This window comes from Crocodylus siamensis, chromosome 3 (genome assembly GCF_052110815.1).
Source record: "Crocodylus siamensis isolate JL-2025a chromosome 3, ASM5211081v1, whole genome shotgun sequence".
Lineage (NCBI taxonomy): Eukaryota > Metazoa > Chordata > Crocodylia > Crocodylidae > Crocodylus > Crocodylus siamensis.
In genome coordinates, this window is record NC_143397.1 from 25,601,608 (window position 1) to 25,616,007 (window position 14,400).

General features: G+C 42.8%; 1 protein-coding gene across 6 annotated transcripts in view; it reads right to left on the reverse strand.

Annotated features, from left to right (window-relative positions):
• LIFR (LIF receptor subunit alpha) overlaps positions 1-14,400 on the reverse strand; it is a 102,789-nt gene that overhangs the window by 18,782 nt on the left and 69,607 nt on the right. For all 6 annotated transcript variants that reach the window (XM_090037969.1, XM_090037967.1, XM_090037968.1 and 3 more), the window contains 6 exons: positions 12,297-12,460; positions 10,626-10,771; positions 6,136-6,301; positions 5,922-5,995; positions 5,309-5,519; positions 763-942 (listed from right to left, as the gene is read on the reverse strand). In XM_090037969.1, the coding sequence (XP_089894095.1) occupies positions 763-942; positions 5,309-5,519; positions 5,922-5,995; positions 6,136-6,301; positions 10,626-10,771; positions 12,297-12,460 (941 nt within the window). The remainder of the gene's footprint in view (positions 1-762; positions 943-5,308; positions 5,520-5,921; positions 5,996-6,135; positions 6,302-10,625; positions 10,772-12,296; positions 12,461-14,400) is intronic.

Genomic DNA, 14,400 nt, shown 5'->3' on the forward strand with positions numbered 1-14,400 from the left:
TCATAAGGCCTGCCCTGTTGCCCCCTGATCATTCGAGTGGCCCTCCTCTGGACCCTCTCCATGCTGTCGACATCCCTCCTGAAGTGCGGTGCCCAGAACCGGACACAGTACTCCAGCTGCAGCCTGACCAGTGCCGCATAGAGGGGGAGGATCACCTCCTTGGACCTGCTTGAGATGCATCTGTGGATGCATGACAAGGTACGGTTGGCCTTCCTGACTGCCTCCCTACACTGCCGGCCCATGTTCATCTTGGAGTCAATGACGACTCCAAGATCCTTTTCTGCCTCTGCACTGACGAAAAGGGAGTTCCCCAGCCTGTAGGTATGGTGCTGGTTCTTACTCCCCAGGTGCATCACCTTGCACTTGTCAGTGTTGAATCCCATCCTATTCTCATCCGCCCACCCTTGTAACCTGTCTAGGTCTGACTGTAGCCTATTCCTCCCTTCTAGCATGCCCACATCCCCCCACATCTTAGTGTCATCAGCAAATTTGAACAGGGTGCTTTTTAACCCCTCGCCCAAGCCACTATTGAAGATGTTGAACGGTGTGGGCCCGAGGACCGAGCCCTGCAGAACCCCACTGCCCACATCCCTCCAGGTTGAAAATGACCCATCCACTACCACGCTCTGGGTGCGGCCCTCCAGCCAGCTGGCGACCCATTTGATTGTGTGGGTGTTGATATCACAGTCCCCCAGTTTCTTAATGAGAACAGGGTAAGAGACAGTGTGAAAGGCTTCTGTAAAAACACTGATTATATCTCACCAGATGTTATCACAGCTTCTGTTGCATTTGAAGGAAATGTTTCCCAGTCCACACTATAGGGTTCACACCCAGGGGAACGACACCATTTTACTGTGTAGCCGCAGGTCACATCGGAGTCAGACTGCCAAGTAATGTAAATTCCACTTCCTGTTGCAATTGCCTGCTTTATTTTGACATTGTCTGCAATAAAAATAGTGTATAAAAATCATCAAAGAAGTCCTACATATTTATCTTTCATTCAACCTACAGGGAAGCCTTTGAGCTAGAGTATCTAGAAAACTGGACACACACATGCACTGAGGTCATTCTAGAAACTCAGATTGGACCAGAGGAATTTACAGAGTAAATGCACATCATTTTGAAGCACTATAAAACACTTAAACGTAGTCTGTGGTGAATCCTTTAGCAGGGCTAAAACAAATTCATGGATTTGCTTTAATCTAAACTGGGGGGTGTCAAACTCATCTGACCCTGCAGACTCAATGAGGATCTCTGAGCCACTCTGCAGACCCGGTTGGCCACTCTGGAGCCAGTGCTCAGGATTGGTCTGGGAGGCAGGAATGGGGGTGTCACACAGCCATGGGCAGTGTGCATCACTGGGACTTGCGCTGCCAGCAGTGCATGGGCTGCATCCAGGGGGTGGCATGGGGCATGCACTGCATGTGGCACCCCATTGGTCTGGCCCCAAAAGCTGGCTCTAGGGCTGGTCAGGACTGGGCACCAGGTTGTCTGTGGGTGCCAGAGTCAGTGCTGGGGTGGACATCATAGAGGACAGTCTGGTTATCCTCTGTCCTCTATTGATTGTTCTCAAGAGAAAACAATAGAAGACAAAGACGTTGGGTTTCATATCAATAGAGGACAGATTCCTCTATGATGGCCACCCTAGTCAGTGCCCAGGGCTGTCCAGCAGGGTATCACATGCACTGTGTGCCCTCTGTCAGTACCCTGGACTGGTGGCAGGCAGTGCAAGCCCCAGAGCAGGCCTAACATTTGATGCATGGGCAATGACACCAGGTCCAGTCCACATGCCAGACTGGCTCTGCATGCTGCATGTGGGGTCACTACAAGACCCAGGAGCCAGGTCCAACCCACGTGTTGTATGTTTGACATCCCTGACCTAAATGGACACCAAATACAGCCAAAATTTTAGCCAATTCCTTTCATCCATCTATTTTAGGGTTTTTCTTTAAATGATGCCACCCATTACTGCAGCAATCAAGTCCTTCCGTATGAAAAGAAGGGGAGAAGTCAGACTTCATGGAGTCTCCATGAAGTTTGGTGGACTATGTGAAATCTTTATCTCCCTACTTGAGGAAAGCCTCTGCCTAGGGTAGGGGGTTTTTTTTGTTTTGTTTTTTTAATCAAATTCATAGATTTATTTACTTTTTTGGATGAGGGATGATTGGACTCAGGGCTTGAGGTAGAGGGGTATCTAACACCACATAGTTCTTAAAATGGAAAAGTTTTTTCAGTAAATTTGAATTGAGGGCTGAACCTAGGCTAGGCAGCCTTATAAAAAGCCCCCTGGGATGAGAGGGCAGTAAAATGAGCAGCAAGCAGAGAACAGGGGCTCTGGGATAAGTAGCTCAGGTCTGAGACTGCCTCGAGGAGGCTTTTCTCTGCTAGTGACGTGGGGTGGTTGAATGGTGCTAGACTGTTTGCCTAGTGCCTGGAGTGGGGTCCCCCCCTTCGGGTGTGATTGTCAGTTAGTCGGTCGGTCGCTCCTTCCTTCCCTCTCTCTCTCTTTTCTATTTTCCTCCCCCTTCTGAAGCATTTGACTGAGTGACAGGGCTGGCTCTGAGTGAGGCTGGGTTAGGCGACTGAGTGTTGGAGCTAGGATAGACAGCTTTATAAGAAGACAGCTCCAAGCAAACCACTGAAGCAGTACACACAACAGCAGAAAACAGAGGGATTTTGCTTAGGGAATTTGCTGTGGCAGGGAGTCAGGGAGCAGGAGCCTCTGTGCCCGTGTGCAGCCAGGGGCCTGGTATGGGTGCTTGGTGCACAGGTTCTTGTGGTGCTTCTTTTCCCCCTACTACCTCTCCCCAGTTTTTTTCTTTCCTCATAGACTCTCCACCTATGGCCAACATTCAGTGGGATCCAACAGGGCTAAAGGATCCCCCCTCCAAGAGTCACTGCAATAACTGCAGACTTCATCACATATTTTGATGAACCTTGACTTTTTTCTTTTTTTACTGTCCTAAATCTTGGTCCCTATCTGCTGAGATGACCCTTTTATACAGGGCAGACAATCATGGCAGAGCAAGTTGAAGAGAAAGACCGGTTTTTAAAAGTCTGCCAAAAGAAATTGCTTAACACCTTGCAGATAATCAGGTGACTATTAAAGGGCCTGTAAACTCCACGTTTGATACATGCTGTCAGCCAACAAAACTAAGGCCCTGACAAAGAGATCCTTGAATTGCTAATTAAGGTAATATTAATTTCATGTTTTCTTCTTGTTTGGTTTTACCAAATAGAGAAAAATGAAGAACAGAACAGAAGGCAGCCAAACTCTCCAATTTAAATTACTGAAATACTTGGTTTCAAAGATGTAAATTCAAGGAAAGCACAAGTCAAAATGCTATTTTCTACACTTGGAGAAACACTCTTATTCCAAAACAAATATGTGTAGGATTTGTGTAATTTTATGAGACAGGTATTTCTTTGAAATTTTCTGAATCCTTGGGTTCAGCAGGCTCAATAGTATTTTCACTGCAAGAAAAGCAAATGGAGCATCATCTTGAATGTGCATTATTTTGCTGTAATATGAAAGAGCCATATTTCATCAGCAGCACAGATTTTACAGTATTAGTGTGCATGCAAAATAGATTGCTTCTCCTGCTTGCAGATATTGGTGGATCAAATAATCCAGTGCAGTGTTTTGCTTCCTGTTCAGTTCTCCCGTAAAACCGCAAAGTACAAATCTCAAGTCCAAGAAATACTTTTCTCTTGTGGACATTAAAAGCATTTCCAGACTGTACAGCATGCAGCCAGAAGTGACCATTTATGTGATACCATAAGCCAGCTTAGTGGATGAGTCATGCATGTTTCAATGACTGCAGCCAGTGACTCAATTAATCCTCTGCGCTGCCACGGTAGCCAAACCAGAGCGAGTACGCTGTGGACGGCACCGAACGGAAGTTCCAACTTCCAAACATTCTCTTCCCAGAAATAAGCTACGATGATCACACAGCCCAGCTGTTACTCTCACTCATCTCCAAGAGAGATGAAATATCTAGAGAGCCCTATTACATGGCAGCCAGAATTTTTCACTGTCCACCACATGGAGTTATTACAGTTATTCCTTTAATTTATCTGTCCTGACCAATTACTGTTCCTTCACATAAGCAGTTGTAAAATACCAGGTAGCAGGTACTTTGCTACAGCAGAAGGATAGGATACCTAGCATGACAATGTCTGTCATTGTGAATCCTGTGGAATCATATTCAGTTATATCCAAACTACAGACCTCAAAGGGAAAAAATTGTCTGAAGAGAGTTTTTTTTTTCTTTTGAGAACTTAATAACTTTTTGCACACAAGCGTGCAAGTGTGACCCCCACCACCCTGATTCCATCTTCACAAAGCAGCGCAAGGGCAGAATATGGTGAGCCTTACCACTGGGCAAGGGAAGTGGGAGCTTACAAAACACAGGCTCTTCAGTGCCACTACAATTGCAATGCAGGGAGTCGGGGAGCTGGCAGAGGCCGGGTTCTGTACTCTTAATGAGCCAAACCACCCAGCTGGCTGGAACAGTGACAGGGAAGAAAGCTACATCAGGCCTAAAACTAGCAGAGGCTGCTTTTCCCTAGATCCTGGGAGAAGCATGAGGTATATTGCAACACACATCACAATGTGGTACATTGTCTGTTTCTGGGGCAGCAACACAATTGGCATTTACAGCAAAACCAAGCTGGAGTGCAATGTGCTCCCTTCACAGATAGGCTAGCCCTCTACTATTAAGGCCACTGGCAGGCTGCATAAACCTGCCTTTCATATATGCCCCCTACTTGTGACACAGTGATTCAGATAACCTTGTCATTTAGCTCAATTAATGCACTCCACCCATAGGATGGAATGCGTTTTTAAAAAACAGTTCCTGTTAGAGATCTCCCAGGGAAAACAGGAGTTAAAAAGCTATGCAGCATGAACATGATTCCTGTGAAGGAAGAAACTATTTTTAGTCCCAAATATTCATCAAGTTTGTTTGGCTCAGCAAGATTACGCAGAAATAAATAGAGCCACCTATATGTTAAAGATCTGTGCCAAAGATTTAGCCTCTCCCTTGTTATTCCTGGGAGGTCTCCAGAAAACTGCAAGGCAGGCTCAGAGCTGGTAATTGCATTGCATTGCCTTCTCTTCATAGGAAGAGTACAATTAAACTGGTGAAACACTGGTCTAAAAACAAACCAGAAACTGTAAACCAAGAAAAAAGCACTCTTGTCGTTACACGCACGAATCAGCTAAATTCTCTAGTAAATCAACCAAATCAACCCATCTCATCTTTTTCACATTCTTTGACTGTTTTTAATAGTTTCAAGCACTCACCGCTTGGAAGTTCCACACTAGTTATCCTAGAAGGAGGGGACGAGCCTGCTCCATTTTTGGCTACAACACTGATGTTACAGTCATTTTTTCCAAGTTTGATTTCAGTACTGTTTAAGGGTGCAGGGATCTCCTTGGACTGTACTGCTGTATCCAGATAACATGATACTACATGGGAGTGTATTATCCCATTTGCTTCAAGGAGAGGTAGTGGCTAAGCAACAGAGAAAGAAATCATGTTTAAAACCAAAAAATGCATTTAAAAACAAGACCTAGGATGACACACATCTAATGGTTAGAGTGTCTTACCACACAAAAGACTAATGCAAGAATGGGTTATGAGTTAACAAAAGTACTTAGGACATCTATGACCAAGGAATAAATTTAAGAAAGATACTTTGTGGGCAAATCTATTTAACACAACATTAGTAATTAACAGAGAGATACATAACGAGAGCGAGAGCAAGCACCTTTCTAGGATAACATTTTAGTATGGGGCAATAACTGCCTCATTAAATTAGCACTATTACATACTGAACCTCAATCAGATTATTTCAACTATAAACTCAGCACACTCCAAAAGTTCATAAGAAAACCGATTAATATAAATTTATACCTTCCAAAAGATTTTTATTACGTTTCCTCCAACAGAGCTTCTCTCTCTCCAGATATCTGGTCCCCTCACAGGAGCTAAAAGGAGATTTATTAGTGATATAAGACAATTTAATATGCAGCAATAAAAATGAAGTATCATATTTGAGATTAAGTAAATGGTGTACACTTTCTATGTTAGATAAAAATAATAATAACAACAACTTCAGTAAACTTACGGGCTTCCCATGTTGTCCACTGTTTTTTCTCGCTCCAATTACTCCATTTCCAGAAGTGGTCAGCTGCTGAACAGCGGACCCTGAATGTGTATGCAGTATTTGGATGTAACATGTCCAGCTGAGCTTTATAGTGAGAGTTTACTGTACCAGATAATGTGACGTTGTCCTGTTAAGAGTTAATAGAATTTTATATGATTTTTTTTCCTCCTTTAGTGTGTTATACTAGAAACAACACCTAAAAATAAATCTGAAAACAACTACACTATGAATGATGAATAATTAGGGACCTATATAATTTCTTATATCTACAGCAGGAATCTCTAACATGGCATTTTGTAGATGTACTCTTTTCAAGGAGGACAAAGATAACGTAGAAAAGAAAGCCTGCAAGCCAGGGTGATAAATGGGAAAAAAAGTAAATATAAAAAGGAAAATGCATGTGTAGTCACCATTAGCCAGTAATGGTTTTTCAGATGCCTATCAGAACAAATGCAGCCTGTTCTAGAAATTCAAATACAGATAATTGCTTTTATCCCATGTCAGTAGTTGATGGTGTATCTCATATAGCATCTGAAAAAAGTTTCACTCAGATGTTCACAATGTGTGTCACAAAAAGGGGCAGATAAATAATACTCCTTTCTAAAAACATTGTATTAAACAATCCACTTGGGCAACCACAATGTCTACCAGCAACAATATTCCTACTGAGTGCTGCTTTTTTCTTCAAAAGATGTCAAATACAACCCACATCTGGCTTCAATATCTCCATCTATGCAGTTCACAGCTGTCAAAATGCAGTTGAATAGTACATTAAGTTGCACATATTTCTTCAGTTCCACGGTTGCAGAGAAAGATATGAGCCTTGGAAAATATATATTACACGCATTTTTTTTTTACTGAATCTGATTATAACACACATTTATCCTGTCTGCCAAGAATCGTTCTCCAAAATGAATTAAGTCTCTAATCAATTACGTATTTTTCAATCTAAATTTAAAAAGGACAATGCCAAAAACTGGTCTTCAGGGTAGAAAAAACTTTTGGAAATGCTAGCAAACTATTTTTGTAGAATCCTGGCTCTTCCTTTTGTATGTTTTTATTTTTAACTACACCTTGTTTGCCATATATATAATGGTGTAGAGAAGGTGGTAAAACTGCTATGCCCTTTGTAAAGTTGTGAGATGTGTGCCAACAGCAACTGTTGAAGTTTTACTCGTTCCTAACGGCCAACTATTTGTTTTCCGCCACTATGGTTAATACTTCTTGTATGCAATAATGGTTACAAAAGCTACCATCTTTCAAAATAAGTCAAAGAGGGAGAGAGAATATCTTATAATACAAAAATGCTCTAGATTGAGACTTGCCACATTCCCTACAACATTAATTTCCTTGAACTGATTTCAGAGTGGTCATACATAGTTTTAATATTAGTTGCATCATATTTTGGGGAGCTTGCCATATTATACAGCACTTTTTCAGCTGTGTAAGCAAAGAAAATTTAATAGGAAAAACTAAACATCATGAGGCATATGTAAAAAGATCAGAAAATACAAGTATTATAAAACAGTTTTCATTGAAACGCAGAGGCGACACATAGGGAGGGGGTGCACGTGCACCCCGAGCATTGTAGCGCACCACCTAGAAAAAGATGGGCAGTCGTTGCTCACCACGCCCTCCCCTCCATCACCGGAGTCTGCGGGCGATCAGCAATCCCCTCTGGCTGCCACCAACGGCATCCGTGTGTGGACGCCAACCTCTGGTCAGCGCTTGCCACCCCCACCCGCTGCCAACAACACCGGTGGCATCTGCAGGAGCTCCTGCTTACTGCTGGCACGCTCCCACTGCTGCCCTCCCACCACTGCGCTTCTGCTGCTGCCGTGCCCCCCAGCCGCTGGGGGCACATGTCGTTCATGTCAAAATGTGCATGTTTACAAGCATGCCTTTAGCTGCCACTCTACATAAGTACATTCTTTCCACTGAACGCAGTAGGCTTTGGGTCAGGTTTCAAGCAAATAAAGTTGGAAGCAGTATTTTGGGGTTATATTTTATTCATAATAATGCCTTAATTCCCACCCTGTACAAACGCAAGTAATTTTGTGCTCAATAGGCCTATGCAAAGCAGCTAGTATTTGCTTCGGATTCAGATTTGGCTGATTCGGGGGACAGTGATTGGATTCAGTGATTTGAATCACTGTCCCAAATCGATTCGGCTAAATCTGATTCAGAGATTTGGCTGCTGCCAAATCTCCAAATCATACAGGCCCATCTCCCGGCTGCTCTCCCAGCCCGGCAATGGCTGCCCCACCCACCCCAGCTCCCGGCAGTTTGAAGGAAAAAAAGCCCCAGTTCACCAGGTGCTGCCAGGAGGGAGGCAATCTCAACTGCCCCCCAACCCCCCTCCCCCCAATGGCTGCCCTGCCCCCCCTTGCTCTATCCTTTTAAAGAAAAAGAAAACCAAAAAAATCCTGCACTCACAAGCTCCTGCCAGGTGGGGGATGATCCCTGCTGTCCTGCACCACATGGGGGGGCTCTTCCATGAGCCCCCCCAAAGCCCCAAGGGTGCTGCAGGAGCTGGCAAATCTTTGTGGTGGGGGGGTTGTTTTTGTTTTTTGTCCTTAAAGGGCCAGAGCTGGGGTGGGCAGGCAGATGGGGCAGCCATGGGGGGGGGCGGGGCTGAGGGACAGGGGGTCAAGGGGCTCAAGGCAGAGCCCCCCACATGCTGTGTGGGGCAGTGGGGGACAGCAGGGATCACCCCCCTCCAGGCAGCATCAGTGATTGGGGGCTTTTTTTAAAGCAGGCAGGGCAGCCATGGGGGGAGGGCTGGGGATGGGGCCCACGTTCCCCTCCCCCACCCTCTACTTACCAGCTCCAAGTCCAGCTGCATTCCCTGCCACAGCAGGCAGGGACTGCCCAAATCGTTGAAGCTCTCTGCATGTTTTCCAAAGATTTGGAGAGCTTCGAATTGATTCAGACCTTTTTATTGGTTCCCTGATTGGATTCGGATTTGGAGATTTGACCACCGAATCAGACTGAATCTCCTCCAAATCAAATCAGCACCTGAAGCTTTGCACAGCCCTAATGCTCAACCTTCTGGCTCTATGGGTCATATGAGTGATGCAGGGCCAGTTAATGGGCCAGACCCATGGGGTCACCACCAAGATTGGGTTTTGCACTGTCCAAATCCTGTCTCCACATCACCTGGAGCCCAGCAGATCATGCCCTATATTTCACATGAAGGGCTATGCACCCATAGGGCTCCCCATGGGTCTGGAAATTTGCCAGCAGGGGACTAAGAATCAACACTGCATCCACCACTTACCCTCCACTAAAATTTTGGGCTTATGGGGAGCCCTGTGGGCCAGATAAAATGGCTACCCAGTCTGAATACGGCCAGTGGGCTAGTGGCTGAGCATCCCTGTCTTAACTTAGAAGGCTGTGGAGATGATAATGTACAGCCTCAAAATGGGACGGATTGGTTAGGTGTCAGTGTGCTGACATAATACAGCAGCATCACAAAGCACCGTGGAGAGTGTGAATGAGGCTACAAGCAAGTGAGGTAAGCTTTTATAATAGCTACTTGGAGGGGGTGGGGCTCAGATGGGACCACTCTATGGCAAATGTATTTTTTGAGGAGTCACTGAATGCTAGTATCAAGCTTTGTGCCTCTCCAACTTGTGCTGGAACTCTTCAGAGTTGGCTTGTTTTTCCAACTTAACCGAGAACACGTAAAAAAAAAAAAAAAAGTATTTCATTTTCTCTGAATCAGGAGTGTACAGGATTTTAGTAAAAGATTTTAGTGGCATATGCAGTTCATCATTCATAAATTAGTAACAGTCTTGACAGGCCAATTTTGCACGCTCATTCACAGTACTTGCTGAGAGCACAGATTCCATATTATACTAGCTGCGAACAGTATCTGGAGTCTGCAAAACAAGAAACCTGAGCAACTTCAGTGAAATTTTGAAAGCAGCTGCACACAGTATTGGTGTGTGTTTGAGTGCTGTTTATCTTCCAGAGACACTAGCACAAGGACTGTTGCCAAGAGTGACAACTTAATGAAAATGATCATTTTTGCACAAGCAGTTTTGCAAGTTTATCAGCATAATTCAAATAGCATGGCTAATTTTAATCCTGTGTAACTGCTCAAAATGACCAACTTCATGTTGGTGGCAAGGATATATCTTTGGGGGCATGGGCGATTTCATTCCTTGCCACTCACATAGTTTCTGGACTACAACATCACTCCAATGCTACTCTAGCTTCATGTTGACAGTTTGATCTGGTGCTGTGTAAATAAAGAAAATTAGTAATTCTCTGTTGCCACAAAAGATGCGATTTCTGATAAATAAGTTAACATTCAACTTACCGGTCAGTATATGACATGCAGATTCACTAACACATTTTGTACCAAAAAGAAAATGCAGGTAATGAATTTAAGTGAAATGATCCATATTCTAGCAGAACAAATTCCCCTAAAAATAAACACTCACCAGTTCTGGTTCTGAATGACTCTTGCTAATTTCAGTTTGGCACAGAAGCTTAATCTCAATAAAGTTGCCAGGTAAATACCAAGACAGATGGACTTTTGTTGGGCTTTCACCAGCGACAGTGAATTTAGAAGGAGTTTTTGGATGAACTGAAAAATAAATATAAAAAGACAATTAGCTAGGTATTTTGCAGGGAGGGGATGGGGTGACAATTACAGAAGATGACAAAAAATGTATTTATCTTTAGTTCTGTAACAAAAAAATGTTTCTCTTTAAAATACTAACAACAACTCAGGAAAGAAACAGAACATTTATTAGATTAATTATTATGACAGCTGCTGTTGTGAAGGCACACATTTTGCCCATGATGAAATTTCTGGCTGACAGCCACAGAAATAGTTTTACTTAGGTCAGAAACTTTAATTGTCATAATGGAATCCGTGACAAGGAGCTAGAGTAAGGAACAGCACAGTATCATTCCTCTTAATTGCTATTGATTTTGCTACAAAGGAACAGCAATTACAAGGAATACAGTGGTTGTTTCACAATCATATTGATATTTGCCTAGAGCAGGAGAGTAACAAAGATGGACACAATAATAATAATAAAAATCTCTCTTACAAAATGGAGCAGCATAAAATTATATAACATCATTTTCTGCCCAGTTCCTTTAATTTCCTCCTCCCCTCCCTCCTTTTTTAAAAAATAATTTCCTTTTCTTTTTGAAGGCTGGCAATAGCAGTGGGAGACTCTTACTACTGGATCTACTAGTTTAGGGAAAACACCACACAGTGCACATACAAGCTCTCTAGCTTACTAATAGATGTGTGTGTTGTGTCTAAAAACTGCACAAAGATGATACCAATGAGGGAGAAAACAAATGGAGTGAAAACTAGTAAAAACATCATTCTTTAATGTTACTACTTGTACGGCAGCCCTCCGTTCTAAGTAGCTGAGGATTTCATTCAAGTATTACCTGACAAATTAGCAGTGCTGATGAAAAATTAAGAAGTATAGGGCAGTTGTAACTGGAAAATGTATTCAAATACAAATTTTACTCGTGAACATTTGAATGCAATTTTTGATGTATTGTTTGTCATTACAGTTTTCAAAAGGAAAATCTGAAGACTGCAGAAATACAGCTCTACAGACAGGCCTTAGGGAAGTGTAAGTATTACATTTTACTGCTATTTGGTAAGGCTCAATCTTGCAATGACTTATGCAGGTGTTTAACATTATGCCTCATGAGCAGACACGTAAATCATAAGATCACACTCAGAGTTCATAAGGTTAAGATTGCACATAAGTCTTTACATGATCAAGTTCTAAAGAAGTTGCACATTTAATTATTCCTGGAACACTTTCTTGCAGGTAATTGACATCAAAGTAGATAGTACTAGTACTGAATTGGGGATCAAGGCACCAGCCATTAGACCTCCCTGCTTCCCTAACATTTGCCAGCACATGCCTTAGTAATGCTTTTTACTCATTTCCCACCTATTTGATAATTCAAGCCAATGACCGAAACACATTACAAATGACTACAGTAATTGCGAAAATTCTAGCTGGAGCAGCACCTCACCACTGGCCCCCTATTATTTTAAAAACACACATTTCCTGCACACTAAGCCTCCTCTTGATCTGTCATTTTGGCTCAGTACATCTAATTCTTACCTCTTTGGTTTATATCAATTGAAAGTGATGACTCTGATTGACCAACAGGATTGAAAGCTTGTAGAGTGAAATTGTAGATTTTCTGAGTGGCAAGCACTGTAAAGACGCACACATTTCCCATGGTATTTTCAATTACTCTGCAGGTACCATTTCTCCCAGATATTCTGTAATAAGGGGAAGGCAGGGATAAAGAAAAAAAAGAGTCTTAATTTTTTAACAATCTATTTAATAGCACTAAATTAAGTTTCTCAGTACAAATTTCAAAGGATGACATCGCTAAGGTTTTTGCCACATAGTGGTCTTGCATCATGTAAAACTTTCCTCCGATTTTGACAAACAGTGTATTTCTGTGCTTTTATGCTACTACAGGCATCACTTCCCTAGCATAATGTTTTGACCATATCATCTCCCTCCTCCCAACCCCCAACACACACACACACACACACACACACACACACACACACACACTGCATTTGAGACAGAGGCTAAGAGTGAGTTCATAAAGTCTGTCATGGCCCAATCCTGCCCTCCCATCTATTTATATTGTATTGCATTCATTTAGCAAAACCATGGATTATTGCTCACTTGCTTAAAAAAAAAATCCAAACAGAACCTTTGTTTGAATTGACCAGGCTGTCCCTTATGCATAGGAAGGGTTCCTCAGTTACCTATAAAAAACTATGTTATTGTTCTTCAAAACTGCTCCTGCAGACATCAGTTTTGTTAGATGGCATGATTCAGCATATTCAGGCAGTACTTGCTACATACTGCATTAGAGAAAAATGAAGGATCTTCATGTTTTCTTGTGCTCTCACATCTGTTAATATATCTGTTATAATCTAATGTACTTGACTATAAGCTCTTTAGAGAAAGGACAGCCTTGGACAGTGCCCACTACAAAGAGACCCTGGTCAACCAGGTGATGCTGTAAACATGAATAAAGTCACTAGCAAAACTCTTAGGAAAAACCCATCCTGATGATATTATATTGCAGGATAATAGTACAATCCTGGGACTTTATTTTCAAAGTTCCAACATGTCTATATTTCATATGCAGTTTATAGCTTGTAGAAAGATAAATAAGATGCTAAACCCACAAGCAGTGAACTAACCTGCAGAGGTTCTGGGAGCCTAGCATAGGCAGGCCTCAGGCGAGAGTAAGACTTAGATGAACTCTAGTTACATGACTTAAGGTAAGTAGAAAGTATGGTGAAGATGTGTTTATCCAAATCCAAGATAATCTCCCAATAATTAAACACAGAAAACAATTATGTAATTTTCCATGTATAGAAATTATTGGAGGCTCGTCTTAAATTCATCTGTCTGTCTCCTCCACTGTTGCAGTGGGGAAAGCAGTGGCAGGGCAGTAAGTGGTAGGGCAGGCAGTAAGGGGAGGTCAAGCAGCTTGACCCCTACCCCTTGTCCCCACAACACCTTGGTCCCTGCTGCCTCTTGTTGTCCCCCCCATACCGATGCCTGCCCCCCACATAACAGCTTAGAACTTATTTTTTAGACTCGAGGCACCCCTCAGAAAATGCCAGCCCTAAGTTTTCACTCATTTTTGAGTACATAAAACATTATGTGCATCTGGATCCAAGAATGCAATATGGAGCACAGGGCCATATTATCTAGTCAGAGGACTTTCTCACAGGTCCAGATATTCAGCAGCAGGTATGTGGCAATTCACACTGGCACAACTCCCCTGCCACCAAATGTCTGGGTCATTGAGGAGCCTAGTGGGCTGGATGACACAGCTCCGGGGGCCAGATCTGGCCAATGGGCCAGGAGTTGAGCTCCCCTGGTTTAGAGGATGGCTCCTGATGCCAATGTTAAGAGAGCTGCAAGATGTTTCAATAGTTAGTACTTATATAGTTAGTATTTATCCTGTTCACACGAGTTCTTCCTTGGGTTAAACATGTGTAGTAGGACTGATTTTACAAGTGCTTCTTATTTTAACCTGTGTCTTGTTCATATTTTAGGTTGTGGCTGTGTCTGTTTTGTTTGAGCTTCTAATAAAAGCATGTACAAATCACCTGTCCCCATTGTAGGGTGCTCCAGGACCTATTTAACAACCAACTCTAAACAGCACAGAGTTCATGACTGA